Here is a 14068-nt window from a genome sequence, read left to right as displayed (position 1 = left end):
CAAGGGAAAACTAATTTTCCCTTGATAATTATAATTATGAGGTTTTGGCACTAGTAAGCCGTCATACAGGAGACTACAATAGGAAGGTTTCCGCCAGTTATCTCTCTTTGAGGTTTTGGGTGCTTAGAGAGTACCATACCCCTTGCGGGGGCAAAAAACATCGAGGTCACAAGCAGGGTCAAGGGGAAGGTCGCTGGGCGGACAGGAGACTATTGGGAGAAGTCAACTTCGCGCAGTCTACTCCATGAAGCTCGATTCACAAAGCTTAGGCATTGAATTTCTGGTTAAAAAGACAGTGAAGTCTCCGGGAAGTCAAGTCTCCGGGAAGTCAACTTTGAGCTCAGTTAAGGACAGCCTTAAGACATCTATTCTGTAGATTACCTCTATTTTAAGGCCGTCTCAAATCTGAGAAAATCAGGTCTTCAAAAAGGAGAAGTCTTCAGAGGAAAAGTGATAGAATTCACGAGCAGAAAATGTGAGTAAGCAGGGTGTTGAAAGAGAGACAGCCTTATATGTGACCCTCCACCACAAAATGAGTCGCATGTCACCTCGCGCGGTTCTGCGCTAGGCTTAATAAAAGTCCGGGGAGTGTCTGGTAACAGTGTGAGGGTCACCTTAGTCACAGGCTTATAACTCAAACAGTTTTCGCTCTTTTCTAAAACGGTTTTCACCACTGGATAGAGCATCAGGGTTCGTACAGTTTTTTTGTTCTATAATTCAAGGACTTTTCAAGGACCTTCAAGACCTTCTGAAGAGAAAATCAAGCACCCTCTTAGTTCAAAGCTCGCAATGAAACACTCGCTAGTTATTATACCCTCTTCCCGCACGCCGATTTAAATCATTGGATGTTCAAAAACTAATGATAAGCACCAAGCTTACCTTCAGTTTTTCAAGTCATCAAGTTTCTGGTGAATTTCTTTCTCAAGACTGAGATGCCACTTCGTCCTTCTTGGTTTTTGCACTTTTCCTCAAAGCATTTGACTTTGCTATGAAGTTGAAGTTCTGCGTGTGTTCAGCCTTTTCTGCAAAAGCATCTGCGCTTTTGAGCAGGTCAGCCGCACAATCTTCGATCTTTCTTTTCTTTGCTTGGAGAGTCTGAATCTCATCCATGTCAGCCTTTCTTTTTTGCACATGTGTCTCGTTCTTCTTCTTCTCTTTCTCTGCCTCCAAGTACTCAGAGTACCTTTGCCGAGCACTAGCAGCATTGTAGAGTAGCTTTTTAGACAACATCACTTTCTCAGCTCCACCTACGTTTGCAATGTGGTCTGTCACATGCCTCTGTGCCACAAGGGTTCTCCGTAGTTGTTTCCCTTGCCAACTTCCGGGAAGGGAAGCAACTACGGGTGACTAGTAATAGTTAGTTCGTCTGCTTTCGTTTTCACTCGATCTTTTATTCTCCCAAAATGTGTGTACTGTATTTGACGAAAAAAAAGGGGGTTGCATTTTTTTTTTTAAATAAGACAAGCTGTTGACGAAATGTATAGGCAACAATTTGGAAAAATCAAGCACTTTTCAATGACTATTTAACAAAACTCTATTTTCAAGCACTTTTCAAGGCCTGGAAAAGGTTTTCCAATTTTCAAGGAGTTTTCCAGGGTTCAAGGACTCTGTACGAAACTCTTTAGAAAAATGTAACAATATGAAAATCATGCAAAGGTGACATGCGACTCATTCCGTGGTGGAGGGTCACATATGGAAGAAGACGGTGTGCTTCAAAAGGAGGGTTCTAGTACTTCTACTGAAAATGAAATAACCATTGATGACGTTTTTGATTCTCCCGAAGGACCATGTCACAGCTTGACATGGAACACAACATAACCATTTGGCATAATATACACTTCAAAACCTGCAACTAAGTGAGAATAAAGCATTCTGCATCAACAGCATAGATTTACACACAATGTTACAATACCACTTTACCATATTCTTTGAGAAGCTTCTCATCTTGAAGAACACGACCATGAAAAATCAATCGCTGGGTGTCAGCTGGTATACTCTGCAACACATTTATTTTTTAAATTGGCACATTTTCAACATCATTATGAGATATTAGACCAGCTTGGGCCTCTCAAGTATTTTTTTAATTTGTGTGGAGTGAATTTTTACATCACAGTTCCATCTTTGATACAGCACCATCTGTCTGCGTTATTAGTCTTATTCTCTAAACTATACCTTAGCATTCTCATCACAATGAGCTGCACTGGAAGAAAACTAAAGCTTTAAACAAACAATCAAACAAAACAACAAAAAATGTCTTTCCATTAGTACCGCAACACAGCATTTACAGGCAAAATGTCTGTTAATTCGGTTAATACTCAGCTACTATGCATTAAATAGATGGTGAAAGAAGGAATACTTCTAACACCTAGTGGATTACACAAACCCTGAGAGACAAATTGACACCCAGCCATATGGAACGGAAGTGACATTGCCACAAATGATTCATCAGCAAAATGTTCACCGCTAAATGTGTGCAAGAAAATCAAAATATGAAGAAAAGAGTAAACTTACGATAGAGTTTGCGATTTTCTCTTTAAACTGAGCAACTGTAGTCTGAAACAGAAAGCATTGGGTACATTAAGTAATCAATTGAAATAATGTACCACTATTCTTACATTTCAATTATGTCTAAAAGGAAAGCGTACACATTTTTAACATTAACACTTAAAATAAACAGTTCACTTGACAAATTACCAAACTCATGTAGGCTCATGCAGCTCCAACAAATCTTCCTATGTGGGTACAAAATTCTAATTTTGATTCTATTCTTATAAATGCGAGCATGTACACTTTTTCACTGTTTCAGAGCTATACATTGGCATTTCCATTTTCGTTTTTCCTCAATCATTAATTTATTATTAATGCAAAACAACCAACCACTTCCTTGTTTGCACTCACACTCACTGAGCACAGTTCCAAGATGCATTTACATTTCTCATGCCTGCTTTTTATGTGCTATGACCATTTTTTACTCTGCTAGTTTGGCAGCCATACTCTATTTGGGGAGCTTATCATAATATAAAGCTAACAACTTGGAATACTTAGGCCTAAAAAAAAAATAGGTGTGGTTACGGTAACCCGACCTACCCTATTTTTAGGGGCCGACGCAATAACTTTTTATTACATTTGTCAAAAAACAAGAAGAGCAAACGCTCGATCGAGTCACTTTCGCAGTTCTGAATATTATATGAGGCATCAGATGGACAGGAAGAAATTGCTATTCACAACACAATGAGTCACGTTCACATAAAATTTGAGCCCGGTCACTTTTATAGTTTCCGAGAAAAGCCCAACGTTAAGTTGTGTGTTGCCGAACAGAAAAGGCTAGTTATCTCCCTTGTTTTTCTGATAACGTTCGTAAAAGGCTACAGATGTAAATACTTTGATGTAAAGAATAATCCTACAAAGTTTCAATCACATCCGATGAACTTTGTCAAAGATATAAAATGTCTAATTTTTCCTTTGACGCTGACCTGTGACCTTGAAAAAGGTCAAAGGTCAACGAAACCATCGTTAAAGTGTAGAGGTCATTGGAGGTCACGACTAAACAAAATATGAACCCGATCGCTTTGATAGTTTCCGAGAAAAGTCCAACGTTAAGGTGGTGTCTACGGACGGCCGGCCGGCCGGCTGGCCGGACAGACTAACACTGACCGCTTACATAGAGTCACTTTTTCTCAAGTGACTCAAAAACCAAAAAAAACGAGTGCAGAAAACGCAATGAAAGCGAAAGCGCTCGAGTCGCACACTTATTTCCCTGTCAAGTAGGTTTAATTTGTACACATTAGAAAAAAAAGTTGAAAAAAAAAGTGATTGTCTACCTTCCTACCCTATTTTTTTGGGCTATGTTACCGTAACCACACCTATTTTTTTTTTTGGGGGGGGGGGGGGCCTTATACCACTAATAGAACCTTCGTTTCAAGATCCGTGGATTGAAGACTCCCTGAGTCCCTCCCTTTGTCTTTGAAGACCATATTTCTCAGAATTTCTGTAAGTATTAATAATAACCTATGTAAAATGACTCCCAATTTTCATACTCCCTCCTTGTTAAGACATCCTTTTCCCACAGTTGTGGAGGTCTTAAAAAGGGGGTTCCACTGTATAATTTCCCACCTCCTCCGGAACACTGAAGCTCTTGTTCTGGCCGTCCAGGGTTTTGACCGTGACGTCAAGCATGGCTACAGCAGTGTCGCTTGACCCTGGTCCCTTGTCCACCCGGCGGTTACACCTCACTGCTCGCAGCTCTGCTTGCAATCTCTGTCACTGTGAGTGAAAACATCACAATCGAGATTAGGCACGTCAAAATCTAGCTAAACCGAGACGTCATTTTAAGTAAGTTAAAGCTTCTGATTTGTAGTGTAGTTAAGCCCTGAATATGAAATGTAATTGGCATGGCTATCTATAAGCAGGGATGTCGATTGGCGTTGGACATCGGTCATAGTACGATTGACTGCCACAAATGTCTGATTCATATGGTCAGGTGTGGGTCAGATGTCTTATCATACTTCGTGGAGGGAGGACAGAGTCTGATTACATTTCACTTGCATCGGTTCAAGCGTTTACACTGCACACACACCCATGTAAGTATGCACGAACGTACGCACACCTACACACTTATATTATAAGTTTTAAACTTTTACAGAATACGCACACCTACACACTTATATTATAAGTTTTAAACTTTTACTGAGCCGTGCATGGCCATCCACAGACCCATTTTCACCAGCTCTACTTAAAACTCCACTCGCTGAACTTAAAACGTCCAAAAGGAACCAGTTCATGATTCAGAAGAAGAAGAAGCCGAAGAAGAACAGTGTGACTGTAAAAAGTCTGGCAGATGTGCCAACATGATGGTCACATTTTCAGCAATTTGAACAAAGTTTTGCCATTTTCATGATTCTGGCGACTGCCAATGCCATCAGACATCCTTGCATACTGAAACCAAAACCAAAACAAGGCATACTACTACTAGTTACTACTTTCAGACTTTTCTTTTGTTCCTGATAGTGATAGTGATCCATTCCCAAAGAGCAATAATTCTGAAAATGTATTAGTAATTACTATTAGTATTACTGTATTAGTACAATAGTAGTAATACTAGTAGACATTCTGAATGTGCCTGAGCTTTAAAGCTGCAGTAAGAATACACTGTTTGACTAAGAACAAGCCAACAATAAGTTGAATAACCCAATAAGTCAGTTGATTCTGGATTGTTCAGGTCCAAATGAGCTGGCTACAAAAACACTGTTCAGTCAGAAAACCTCCAACATAGTTTTACATACATGTGGACATGTATACGTCAAAACTATCCGATGGTCATGCAGCCAGCCAGGTCACCCTGGGATGAGAACAACAAAGAGAACTAAGTTGACCACCATTATTTCGAGGAACGAGAGCAGGAATGAGAGAGAAAATGTAAGTTTTACGCCCTCACGGCAAAGCCATTAGGGGCATGTTACACGGGAAAACCCGGCTTTGTATGAATATGAAAATAAATAATAAAAATGCAGGGGGGGGGGGGGGGGGGGGGAATGTAGACAACTGGCTGCCGGCTGCTAGAGGAGACTAAGGCTAGTCAGTCTTACTCTTACTCTTAGACTTAGTCTTAGATTATCTCTGGTGGGTGTATACAATAATAGTGCAACTGTACTTTATACTAATCACTATGCTGTTGTCGGTTATGCTTTCAGAAACAAAAGAAAGAAACCTGAGAGAGAGAAAGAGAGAGAGAGAGGAGAGAGAGAAAGAGAGAGAGAGAGGAGAGAGAGAGAGGGTAAATGTAAATAAAAAAAAATTAAAAACAATTGTCCATGATCTGTTTACTGTCCATTGAGTGTGAAGCTGAGAGAAAGAGTGAGACTGAAGGAAAACAATAACTTAATAAGAATTAAAATGATTATAAAAAAAAAATTTAAAAAAACTTCCGATATAAAAAAAAAAACGCACGCACATGTGTGATTAACAATGTCTGATCTCCTAGAAGAAAGGAAAAAGAGAAAGAAAAAAAAAAAAAAAAAAAAAAAAAAAAAAAAAAAAAAAAAAAAAGAAACCTGGATAATACGTAAACAATTTTCCTTTATATTCTTTCATAGCACAGTCCTCAACTTTGTGTACATGTTTGTGTATGTGGCTTTTTCATTTTGTTCTTTCAGTTTTATCTGCCACCTAGGCCCAGACAGTAACGTGCCTGCTTTTGATTCGTCCACTTTACAGTGAGGTAAAAATGTCATTAAAATAAGAAAACAAGATAGAATAGTGGAAGGAGAACAAGACGTAAAACAAACCTTCTGAAACGGTACACGGGGAAGCTGGAAATGATGTGTCTAATCTCCAATCACCATTCGATATTGTTGCAGTCTATGCAATGGTTGTGGAAAACTCATTTTCCGGAAACCGTTCGAACGGTTTACGACACCTAGGCTACTCATTGAAGATAGTCACCAAACAAATCACAGACTGTTTGCCTTGTAGATATGTCTCCCAAGAATGTCTTGTGATAGTTGAAAACTAATAAACAATCAAACAGCCCTTGTTGCATTCGTATGAAATGATCGCAGTCTGTTTACGACAACTACGTCAGTTCCTGCCTAATCGGTGCAATAACAGAAGTGACCAAAGCCAAACCTGTCATCGAAAATTCGTAATTTTGTTTCTGATATAACGCCAAAGTGACCTGACAAACGTGCCCCGATTATTTAATAATTCTAATAATAACTGTCAAAATGGCTGAAGCTGACTGGGAAGAGGTAACTGTCATCGGACACAGAACAAAGGCGAATCAGCTCAGGTCCAAGCAGGTTGGTAGCACATGCGGAGTTGGAGTGTTTCATCAGACAGTTTCATTCTTCTTTTGTTTTGATTTGAAACAACGAGTTTCCATCCCACTGCTTATTTTTCCAGTAAAAAAAAAGAAGAAGAATGTTTTCCTTACGCATTTTGAGTTTATGGGTGTGCGCGATTTTATAATTGCGTAATTGATGTTCCACTCCCAGCTTGATTGATGCAACAATTGAGAATGAGAGGAACTGCTTGTGAATTGTGATTGTTTTGCTTCATATTCATAATAATATTAAATATAAAGGTTTTCCGTACAAAATTGCAAACTACCAAAAATGTCATCATTTGTTCATTGACAATGTTCATATGAAATATTTCTTTGTTTTCTGCATTCAGTAAATAAATCTGTTAATTTCTGAGTTTTATTACTATTGGTTTCTCTGCTTTATTTAACTTTAGTCTGTCTCTGCCAGCTGTGCCGATGAGGTGAAATTAATCATTGGAACTGGGAATGAGTGTTGACACAGTGGGTGATCCTGTACAGTCTGCGTGTGTCCACAGTTCTGGAATAATTAGGCCAAGAAAAAAATCAATGCCCCAAGGGACCCTAACGACCCTATTTTTTCCTCACTACCTAGAAGTAGAACTCTTTTTTTTTACCCTTCCAAAAATGCAACAATTATAACATGAAATAACAAACCCAGCAACGGGTCACATTTAAATATTTTTATCATTTTCAGTTGTCAATGAATCATGTTTAAACAAATTTGTTGCAGGCAATCAACTCTGCACTGCGGACAGGAGCAGATGTCGATACATCAAAAAAGTGTAAGTCTCTGAAGAAGTATTTAACGCGAATTGTCAGGGATGGCCAAATCGCCCGCCCGATCGCCAGTGGCGAGTAAAAATGCGCTGGGCTAGTAGTAGTAGAAACTGCCTGGCCCGGCTGGTCAAATGCAAAACAACTTTCGATAGTACTATCGAGTTCCAAAGTCATTGATTGATTGAATCACTTTGCAATGCAGGAACTTCTGTCATTTGCAATTAAAGTTTGCAAAAACGCCGCCAGGTTGTAGTGAAACGAGAACGAGGCTCCTATCTCGGATGCTCTTCTGGCATTTTATTCGCACTGCGGCTATGCTGATGTCAACGCCACATATGTCTATCATCAGGTGAACCTGCATAAAAACAAATAACCTGATAAGTCTGATGCCGAAAGGAAGGCGAAAAACAGAGAAACAAAAAAAATGAACCCTTCAAATAACCCTATAGAGTGGTTGGAGTCTGATTGGAAGACGACGATGGGCTCTATTTTGGAAATGATTTCCAAGAATACAGAAAGACAGAAAGGACACATTTTTGACTGGAACAGCATCTCTCAAGTTGGAAAATATCAAGTAGCGCGAAACACAGATTGCTCACAGTTTGAGTGCAGCTTGTGTGCAACCACAAAAAAAGCAAGACAAATGCCAGCTAGGAAAGACTTTTCTTTGCTGACCACAGCCAGTTGTTAATCGTATCACCGCTATTTTGCATGGGAAAATAAACCTTACCGTCATTCGTACTTTCACTGTCCTAATTTTAGTCTGTGGTATGTAAAGGTGCTGCTCTACATGCCAACAGGCATAACGGGCAGTAAGTAAAATGTAAAGGGCGAGAGAAATTTCTGACGGGCTAGCGACTGTTTTGCGGTCACTGGCTGGCAAGTTGCATATTTTAAATTTGGCCACCCCTGATTGTCATTTAATAATTATATTGTAAAAATAGGTAACACTAACAGTAATGAGTAGCTCACCTCTTCACTACAGCAGATAATTGAATGAAAACCACAAGTAAATGTTTCTGAATCTGATCCGACATCATTGAGAATGAGAATAATTTAATTTTGTCCGGATTACAGCATTTCACCATAATTGAAGTCAGATCTTAGCATCTACATTTGTAATTGTTGTATTAACCAGTATTTTAAGGGTTTTCATATATGAAAATACTGGAAATAAATAGTCATAGACCTTCTACATGTACTTCTGTGATTTTGTTTCTTGCTGTTTTTAATGGTATTTATACCTCTACACAGTTACAGCTGGGACGAACAAGCAGTCCGCTGCCGCCAAAAACACGGCCAAACTGGACCGAGAGACGGAGGAGCTTCACCACGACCACGTCAGTCTGGATGTCTGCAAACTCATTCAGCAGGGCCGCCAGAACAAGGGGTTTACTCAGAAAGATCTGGCACAGGTTCGTTCCCTTAAGAATGCTAGTTTTCTGAAGATGGCAACATTTTTGTGCAGTGGAACCCCCATTTAAGACCTCCAAAAATCTGAGAAAATCAGGTCTTAAAAAGGAGGGAGTCTTAAAATGGGGGTAAATTTACCGAGGTTATGAAGAGAAAAGCTGAGTTGTAAAACAGGGTCTTAAAAGGGAGGGAGTCTTAAAAGGGAGGGAGTCTTAAAAGGGGGGTTCCACTGTACCATTGTTCGGACTGAAAGTGAAACCAATTGTTCACAGCTGCATTTACCATCTTATGAGAGTGTGATGTATGGTAAGGGTGTGCGATTGTTATATCGTACATGAGTCAGTGTAATGATTGTATTGTTTTAGTGATGATATTTATATATATATATATAATATATTATATATATATATATATATAGATACATGTATCATTGTATGCATTCTGTGCAAAATATAACAGCTACATTTGTACTGTAGAGCTTTCGGAAGTCATGCATGATTGCACATACCATACGTTATAGCGATGTATCCTTGGTTTGGATGTTGGGTTTTGCTTCTTTTTTTGTTGTAAAATCTGTCCTTGTAATCTGATGTTCAGAGAATTACAGAGAAGCAACAAGTGATTAACGAGTATGAATCTGCGATGTATCTTTGGTGGGGATGTTGGATTTTGCTTCCGTTGTTGTTTTTGTTGTAAAATATGTCCTAATCTGATTTACAGAGAATTAATGAGAAGCAACAAGTGATTAACGAGTATGAATCAGGACGCGCCATCCCCAACAACCAGGTGATGGGGAAGCTTGAGCGAGCTATCGGTGAGTGGATTATCACTTTTCTGATGAATCATGACCACTTATAATAGAACCTTCCTTCCTTTTTAAATCAGTTTTACCAACAACCAGGCGGTGGGAAAGCTTGAGAAAGCTATCGGTGAGTGGATTACCACTTTTGTGGTGAATCTTGACCACTTATAATAGAACCTTCCTTCCCATTTAAAATTAAATCACCAGATAGACATTTTTCCATGTGTTAACATATAGGGTAAAAGCATTCTGCATCGTGCATACATGCCCTAAACTAACATGCAGGCTGTTTTTCCTGTTAGCTGGTAAAATTAATACAGCTAACAAAAACAATAAATCAACAAGTCAAAAATTTTTCACACTGAACAGAACGCAGTCAGGCTGTTGGTTTTGTGTGATAGTGTGTGTAAGTGGAAAAATACTTCTATCTAACATCCCCCCCCCCTCCCCTCCCCCCCCCCCCCCCCCATTTAAGAATCTCTTCTCACACCCTGATTAAATAGGGTTTCCACTGTAGTGAATTGTGTGCTGTGCAACACAATCAATGACATGGGAAAGAAGGTATTTGAGGGCTTTTTTATTCAACATCCTTCAGTTCATGTCATGAATTTCATCTCACCTAATGTGTGAATGTGTATTCGGGTATCATGGAAAGAAGAAGCGCTGTGATTTGTTTGTTCCGTCTGTTGGGGTTGGGGTTTAAAAGGTGAGTTGCATTAAATTACATATTCTTACTCCAACTCAAATATATTATATAGCATTTGCACAATCTTACATGAGTTGGGCAAGTATATTAATCAAATGAAAATTTATTATTGAAATTTTCGATTGTATAGTGGTGCCGCAAGTCAGATGATGTCTTCTGGGAAGAGTTTTGGGGAGGCCATTTTGTACCCCCCGCGGGTTAGTGGGAAGAATTTACCTGATGCTCCCCAGCATGTCGTAAGAGGCGACTAACAGATTCTGTTTCTCTTTTCACCCTTGTTAAGTGTTTCTTGCATAGAATATAGTCAATGTTTGTAAAGATTTTAGTCAAGCAGGATGTAAGAAATATTAAGTCCTTTGTACTGGAAACTTGCATTCTCCCAGTAAGGTAATATATTGTACTACGTTGCAAGCCCCTGGAGCAAATTTTTGATTAGTGCTTTTGTGAACAAGAAACAATTGACAAGTGGCTCTATCCCATCTCCCCCCTTTCCCCGTCGCGATATAACCTTCGTGGTTGAAAACGACGTTAAACACCAAATAAAGAAAGAAAGGCCATTTTCTAACATGATGTAGGATCATGTTTTATGATTTGGGGGCACATTTTGAGGGCAGAGTGATCTGTACGGTTGGGCCATGGGTGTGTCTGTAAACTAAAAGTGTTGTTGTGAAATTGGAATATTGTATTCTTCTTGATTTTTCGTGGACATAAAATGTTGTTTGCAGGCATCAAGCTGCGTGGAAAAGACAAAGGCCAGCCGCTTGGGGGATCAAAGTAATTAATTGTTTGTTTATTGCTTTCATTTGGTACTAAATTCAAAGCTGAGATGGTTATCTCTTACATGCAAAAAGTTGGTTATTGGTTATGCGCCTGATACAATTTTATTCAGTTACTTACACCGATACACTGGCAGTGTGAATGCAAAATTTACGTAATTTTTCTCCTCTACAAAATTTAGACATTTGTTCTTTTATTCGAATCATAAAGACAAGTTGAAATCTGGGAACCATCTGATTTCTCTGAAAGTTGGTGAATCTCTGTAGAGTTCCAAAGTAAGTGTACCCTATTGGGAGCAGAGTAAGCCGACTGTATTGTGAAGACAGTATTTTTCAGACCGTGTTTCGCACCCTTTGCCATTCACGTTCAAAGAGATGCTTTGGTTGTGGCACTTCTTGTATTCATCGCTTTAGATACTCAGCTGATTCGAACTGCATTTACGGAATTGCCCTCAACATTTGCTGATAAACTGTGCTCTAAATAATGAGTGTCCCTTGAACTTGTTTTCCAATGTGTAATTTGGTCGGAGGACTACGATTTGTTCTCCAACCAACTCTTGCTTCCAATGAGGTTGGCAGTGGGATTCGCACACACGTTCTTTGTCAGAACTGTGTGGGTTATTTTTACCTAGTGCAAATAAAATGTGTGAAAACTTCAAGCCTGCTGTGTAGTGTAGTGTTCTGTGTGTGTGACGTGACTGCGAGGCTGCTTGTTGACTGTTGTGTGTGTGTGTGTCACGTTGTGACTGCGAGGCTGCTTGTTGACTGTTCTGTGTGTGTGTGTCACGTTGTGACTGTGAGGCTGCTTGTTGACTGTTCTGTGTGTGTGTGTCATGTTGTGACTGCGAGGCTGCTTGTTGACTGTTCTGTGTGTGTGTGTCACGTTGTGACTGCGAGGCTGCTTGTTGACTGTTCTGTGTGTGTGTGTGTCAAGTTGTGACTGCGAGGCTGTTTGTTGACTGTTCTGTGTGTGTGTGTCACGTTGTGACTGCGAGGCTGCTTGTTGACTGTTCTGTGTGTGTGTGTGTGTGACGTTATGACTGCGAGGCTGCTTGTTGACTGTTGTCTGTGTGTGTGTGTGTGTGTGTCAAGTTGTGATTGCGAGGCTGCTTGTTGACTGTTCTGTGTGTGTGCGTCACGTTGTGACTGCGAGACTGCTTGTTGACTGTTCTGTGTGTGTGTGTGTCACGTTGTGACTGCGAGGCTGCTTATTGACTGTTCTGTGTGTGTGTGTCACGTTGTGACTGCGAGGCTGCTTGTTGACTGTTCTGTGTGTGTGTGTGTGTGATGTGACTGTGAGGCTGCTTATTGGCTGTTCTTGTGTGTGTGTGTGTCACGTTGTGACTGCGAGGCTGCTTATTGGCTGTTATGTGTGTGTGTGTGTGACATTGTGACTGCGAGGCTGCTTATTGACTGTTCTGTCTGTGTGTGTGTCACGTTGTGACTGCAAGGCTGCTTGTTGTGTGTGTGTGTGTGTGAAGTTGTGACTGCAAGGCTCCTTGTTGACTGTTCTGTGTGTGTGCATGTGACTGTTCTGTGTGTGTGTGTGTCAAGTTGTGACTGCGAGGCTGCTTGTTGACTGTTCTTGTGTGTGTGACATTGTGACTGCGAGGCTGCTTGTCAACTGTTCTGTGTGTGTGTGTGTGTGTGTGAAGTTATGACTGCGAGGCTACTTGTTGACTGTTCTGTGTGTGTGTGTGTGTGTGTGTGTGAAGTTGTGACTGCGAGGCTGCTTGTTGACTGTTCTTGTGTGTGTGACATTGTGACTGCGAGGCTGCTTGTTGACTGTTCTGTGTGTGTGTGTGTGTGTGAAGTTATGACTGCTTGTTGACTGTTCTGTGTGTGTGTGTGTGTGAAGTTGTGACTGCGAGGCTGCTTGTTGACTGTTCTGTGTGTGTGTGCGAAGTTGTGACTGTGAGGCTGCTTGTTGACTGTTCTGTGTGTGTGCGTGTGTGTCAAGTTGTGACTGCGAGGCTGCTTGTTGACTGTTCTGTGTGTGTGTGTCAAGTTGTGACTGCGAGGCTGCTTGTTGACTGTTCTGTGTGTGTGTGTGTGTGACATTGTGACTGCGAGGCTGCTTGTCGACTGTTCTGTGTGTGTGTGTGAAGTTATGACTGCGAGGCTGCTTGTTGACTGTTCTGTGTGTGTGTGTGTGTCAAGTTGTGACTGTGAGGCTGCTTGTTGACTGTTCTGTGTGTGTGCGTGTGTGTCAAGTTGTGACTGCGAGGCTGCTTGTTGACTGTTCTGTGTGGGTGTGTGGGTCAAGTTGTGACTGCGAGGCTGCTTGTTGACTGTTCTGTGTGGGTCAAGTTGTGACTGCGAGGCTGCTTGTTGACTTTTCTGTGTGTCAAGTTGTGACTGCGAGGCTGCTTGTTGACTGTTCTGTGTGTGTGTGTGTCAAGTTGTGACTGTGAGGCTGCTTGTTGACTGTTCTGTGTGTGTGTGTGTGTGTCAAGTTGTGACTGTGAGGCTGCTTGTTGGCCGTTCTGTGTGTGTGTCAAGTTGTAACTGCGAGGCTGCTTGTTGACTGTTCTGTGTGTGTGCACGCAAACTCAAGACAGCCAAATAAACAAGCCGGAATTATTCCCTTGGACGTGCATGCATCCTTCTATCATTCTGAAGCCTTTTCAACTGTGCTTGCGCATGTGTGTGATTGTGGATGTAAGCTATTGCATCAGAATAAAGATAAGGTGAGACACTGGCTGCATCTAGGTAATGTACAAAACATTCTAAAACTAAAGAGACATCTATAATAAACACATACACAAGGA

General features: G+C 40.6%; 2 protein-coding genes across 5 annotated transcripts in view; one reads left to right on the top strand and one right to left on the bottom strand.

The window, feature by feature from the left end:
• Nucleotides 1-6397, bottom strand: part of LOC138948600 (large proline-rich protein BAG6-like) — a 41442-nt gene extending 35045 nt beyond the window's left edge. For all 4 annotated transcript variants that reach the window (XM_070320155.1, XM_070320156.1, XM_070320157.1 and 1 more), the window contains exons 1-4: nt 6285-6397; nt 4114-4263; nt 2512-2553; nt 1921-1996 (exon numbers count right to left, since the gene is read on the bottom strand). In XM_070320155.1, coding sequence (XP_070176256.1) covers nt 1921-1996; nt 2512-2553; nt 4114-4176 — 181 coding nt within the window. In that variant the 5' untranslated portion in view covers nt 4177-4263; nt 6285-6397. The remainder of the gene's footprint in view (nt 1-1920; nt 1997-2511; nt 2554-4113; nt 4264-6284) is intronic.
• Nucleotides 6398-6583: 186 nt separating this feature from the next.
• On the top strand, nt 6584-11442 carry LOC138948599 (endothelial differentiation-related factor 1-like). The gene is made up of 5 exons (XM_070320153.1): nt 6584-6797; nt 7554-7605; nt 8855-9015; nt 9734-9827; nt 11247-11442. Exons 1-5 carry the CDS (start codon nt 6723-6725, stop codon nt 11297-11299), a joined length of 435 nt encoding a protein of 144 aa, XP_070176254.1. The 5' UTR covers nt 6584-6722; the 3' UTR covers nt 11300-11442.
• The last annotated feature ends 2626 nt before the right edge of the window (nt 11443-14068 follow it).

This window comes from Littorina saxatilis, linkage group LG15, assembly GCF_037325665.1.
Source record: "Littorina saxatilis isolate snail1 linkage group LG15, US_GU_Lsax_2.0, whole genome shotgun sequence".
Lineage (NCBI taxonomy): Eukaryota > Metazoa > Mollusca > Gastropoda > Littorinimorpha > Littorinidae > Littorina > Littorina saxatilis.
Note: the sequence above shows the minus strand (reverse complement) of the source record. Positions and strands in the feature narration are given on the sequence as shown.

Excerpts from the sequence above, each read along its gene's own strand:
- LOC138948599 (XM_070320153.1), top strand. The coding sequence starts at position 6,723 with ATGGCTGAAGCTGACTGGGAAGAGGTAACTGTCATCGGACACAGAACA. Across the intron at positions 6,798-7,553 it reads ATCAGCTCAGGTCCAAGCAG|GCAATCAACTCTGCACTGCG; the intron begins GTTGGTAGCACA and ends AATTTGTTGCAG. Across the intron at positions 9,016-9,733 it reads CTCAGAAAGATCTGGCACAG|AGAATTAATGAGAAGCAACA; the intron begins GTTCGTTCCCTT and ends TCTGATTTACAG.